Source organism: Aplysia californica, unplaced genomic scaffold (assembly GCF_000002075.1).
Source record: "Aplysia californica isolate F4 #8 unplaced genomic scaffold, AplCal3.0 scaffold00722, whole genome shotgun sequence".
NCBI classification, from domain to species: domain Eukaryota; kingdom Metazoa; phylum Mollusca; class Gastropoda; order Aplysiida; family Aplysiidae; genus Aplysia; species Aplysia californica.
In genome coordinates, this window is record NW_004797992.1 from 53,881 (window position 1) to 57,951 (window position 4,071).

Genomic DNA, 4,071 nt, shown 5'->3' on the forward strand with positions numbered 1-4,071 from the left:
TGTCATCCTTCTTTCTCCCTTGTTTCTTCCTCGTTTGATACTCATGTCTCTTTTTTCCTTCTATCTTCCCCCTTTCCTTCGCCTTTTATCCTACTCCCCCCCCAGTTTTTCATTTTCTTCACCCTGTCTTAAAATTCACCGTTTTTTTCTATCTTCTTTCTTCCCTTTTCCTTCCCTACAACACAATTCCTTATTTTGCCCTCCTTTCCTCATCCCCTTGTCTATCCTTTCTTGGTTTTATATTCCCTCGAACCATTTCTTCCTCTCTTTCTTTCTATCCCCCTATTCCTTCCTTCCTTCTTTCCATCCCTTTTTCTTCCTCCCGTACATTTTCTAGTACTCGACTTTTTTTCACTTTTCCTCAGCCATGTTCAGATTTTCGTTCTCCTTTCTTCATGTTTTCTTCCTTCCCTCTTCACTCTTTTCCCTGCTTTTTCCTTATTTCTCTTCCTTTCTTCTTCTTTTTTCTTTCTCCTTTTTCGAATTTCTTCACTCTTTCTCCCTCCTAATCTCAGTCCTTCCTCACCATTTCTGTCTATTTCCTTCCTCCTTCTTTCCTTATTTCTTTCCTCTTTCTTTCCTATTTCTTTTTTACTTTCACCTTCTCTCCTTCCTTCTCTATTCATTCTTTCTTCCTCCTTTCCTCTTTCCATCGTCTATTTTTTTTTCTTTCTGTCCTTCTCTTCTTCTCTGTCCCCCTCTGTTCGTCCTCAGCTACCCCCTGTCATCCTCTTCCTACTCCGCACTCATCGACAAGCCAGTTTCCCGCGGACATTTCTCGTGTTACATTACTCAATTGCGACGGGGTCAGTCGGCTCTAACGTAATGTCTTCGCCGGCGGTCCTGAAAATAGGGATTCCGGGATTTTTAGAAAGGAAAAAATAACATTCAATGCTATTGCTATATAATATGAGGGAAAAGCAATGTCTCCTTGTGACAATGTGGGACACTGGGAAACGACAGTTAAAAATTCAATTTCGATTCAATGTTTTTTTCCGCACCATGTGATGTCTTGATCAATCACAAATTTTGTTCAGAAAGGATTGTTGTACTATTTTCGACTTGTAAATTTAAAAAAAGGTAGTTTAGAAAACCCTTCTTCCTTTAGGCATTTGAGGTGGCATGGTGAAAACTATATAAATGAGCGAAAAAAGAAATAAAATCATATTTAACATTAATTGTATTTCATTCTTTCCTTATTGACTTCAAATTATATGTTATGCTAATTTTATATCAATTCCTTTAAGAGGCGGGCTGCTTCAACTTTGCCTACCAGGTCCAACCTGGGCTATGTCATGTTCTACATCCTAGTAATTAGATTGGGATATTTCATAAGAGCCACGAGAATCGAATTTAGATGTCATGCTGTTACAAGTCTAAGTGCATTGCTATTTCACAGCAGTCTTCATAAATGGCAGAAAAATAGTGGATACATCCATGTAAGTCGTACTACGCATTAACTATTTGTTTAATAAAGCAAAGAAAATGTTTATAATGAGATGCGAACCTTTAGTGATGTATGGAAAATTCCTGTTTGAAAGAGTTAATAAAAGAGCGCTGCCAATTACTTCCACAGGAGAACTGATTCATTTTGTCTTGCACTTGCACATTAAAATCAAGTTCATTACCGTTAGACTAAGCGTAATATTTTGCTGTAAAGTAATTTAAAATCAAGTGTTGAAATTGAATACCACACACAAAAAAGAAAACATTTCTGTTTTCAAAATCGACACAATCTATCCATCAAATCTTTTTTATAAAATCAAATACATCACTTTCTTAACCCATAATTTCTTAGATCCTTATTAAAAAATAAAAGTGTATACAACGCATCTACTCAAAATATTATTACCTTTAATTAAAATTCTACCGAATGCGTATACTGATGTTGTTTTTGTTATCGTTTGTTGTTGATGTTATGGTTTATTGTTAATGTTGTTAATTTTGTGTTTATTTTGATCACTGTTATCATTGTTAAACTGTTATAACAGAAATGTTTCTGAAATGTGTTCCTGTAAGAGCAATACTGTGCATGACTGTGTGTGTGTGTGTGTGTGTGTGTGTGTGTGTGTGTGTGTGTGTGTGTGTGCGTGCGTTTGTATATAGCTGTTTTAACTTTTCCGTTAAACCATGTCATTACCTCTGTGTATGTCCTTGTGCCTTTTTGTCTTTGTATGTTTATGTGTCTATTTGTCTCTGTATTTGTTTTATGCGTGAGTGTAAGTGTGAATGTGTTTGCAAGTGTTTTGTGTGTGTATGTGTGTGTTTGTTTGTGTTTGTGTGTTTGTGTTTGTGTGTGTGCATGTGTGTGTGCATGTGTGTGTGTGTGTACATGCTTGTATGCGTGTGTATGTGTGTACGTGCTAATGTATGGGTGTGTGGGTGTGTATGGGTGGGGACAGGGGATATGTGTATGTTTGTGTTTGTATTTTCGTTTATCTTTTGTTCCTTTATTGCTTTCCTTCGGTTTGGTAAAGACTTTGGGATTTTGTATTTCCTCGTTATTGATGATAATCTGTTCTCAATAAACAAAGTCAATTACGTAAGTTTGTTGATTCTTTTTCATCTTGTTGTGATGGTCCCAAAGATCCAGAATGCTCTGCTCAGTAGTTTAAGAGAGACTAAATCTTGTTATATATCAGCTACGGTTATTTCTGTTTTTAGATTTTGACTACTACTACTACTACTACTACTACTACTACTACTACTACTACTACTACTACTATACTTGGCGTCAAAAAAAACCCAGACACCCCTTTTTTAAAGTGTTTTTTGTATTGAAAGACTGATTTTAACCAGAAACAATCTCTCTATAAGGAAAGTTCGAACATTTTACAAATCAATAACACAAAAAACAATTTTTTAAAATAAACTTTATTACCTGAAATTTGATCTTTTAATTGTATGCCCTAAAATGAAAAGTCACAGTTAGTACCGCGTATAGCCGTCGTGGGCATTGGCGACTTCTGTGCACCTCTGCCGCATGCTTCGCACAAGTCTTTGTATGGAATGCTGTGGAATGTTGTCCCATATGTTTGTAAGTGCTGTACGTAGCTGATCCAAGGTGACCTGCTGAGGTCTAAGGGCTCTGAGCTGCCTTTTCATCATATCCCAAAGATGTTCGACGGGGTTCAGATCTGGACTCGAAGCCGGCCAACTGAACTCATACAACTGTTAGAGAAACATTCATTAATCCTTCTGTAGACACGCTGCCTTCCATCATTGCTTTGCAGTTGGACACGACACTCATCTGTGAACATCACATTATCCCACTGTTTCAAAATCCATCATCGGTGCAGGCGGGCCCAGTTGAGTCTGACTCGGCGGTGCCTCGGGAGCAAGCGGATGTGTCGAGCAAGGCGTCTAGAAATGAGACCTTGAGCTCCGAGGCGTCGGTGCACAGTCGGGGCACTTATGGTTCTCCGTCCCGGCCACTCCCTGGCTGTCTTGGTAGCAGGCTGCAAGCGATCTCGTAGGTACAAGACCCGAATGTACCGGACATGGGCTGGTGTTGTAGCTCTAGGACGACCCGTCCGGGGACCATCCTGCACGGATCCAGACGTCTGCAAACGATTCATTAGTCGATATATCGTGTCTCTTGTCACATTGAAGGTCCTTGCAACATTCGCTACTGGCGTATTGGCCCTCAGCATACCAACTGCCTGATAGCGCTCTTCGTTCGTTAAACACGGCATGCTGTATCTTTAGATTTAGATGTTTTGAAATGAAACTTTTAACGTTTTATTCTTGGCTACGGATAAAAGAGGTGTTAAACCCATAAAATAAAATAACCAAGACAAAAACGTCAGAGAAAAATGACAAAACACGGTTTTTAACAAAACAAGACGTGAGCTTTATTAACTGGGCACCTGGTCATAAATGCAGGCTGATCAGGAGCGTCCAGTGTTCACAATCACGAGTGGAAAATTTCAGCTCAATGGGTTTTCAACTTTAAATGAAACACGAAATTAAAATGTGTCTGGTTTTTATTGACGCTAAGGGTACAACAACAACAACAACTACTACTACTACTACTACTACTACTACTACTACTACTACTACTACTACTAC

At 38.6% G+C, this 4,071-nt stretch overlaps 1 protein-coding gene across 1 annotated transcript; it reads right to left on the reverse strand.

Moving 5' to 3' along the window:
* Positions 1-3,287: 3,287 nt before the first annotated feature.
* On the reverse strand, positions 3,288-3,695 carry LOC101863616. The gene has a single exon (XM_005108808.1). The coding sequence runs from the start codon at positions 3,693-3,695 to the stop codon at positions 3,288-3,290; it is 408 nt and encodes a 135-aa protein (XP_005108865.1).
* Positions 3,696-4,071: the final 376 nt, after the last annotated feature.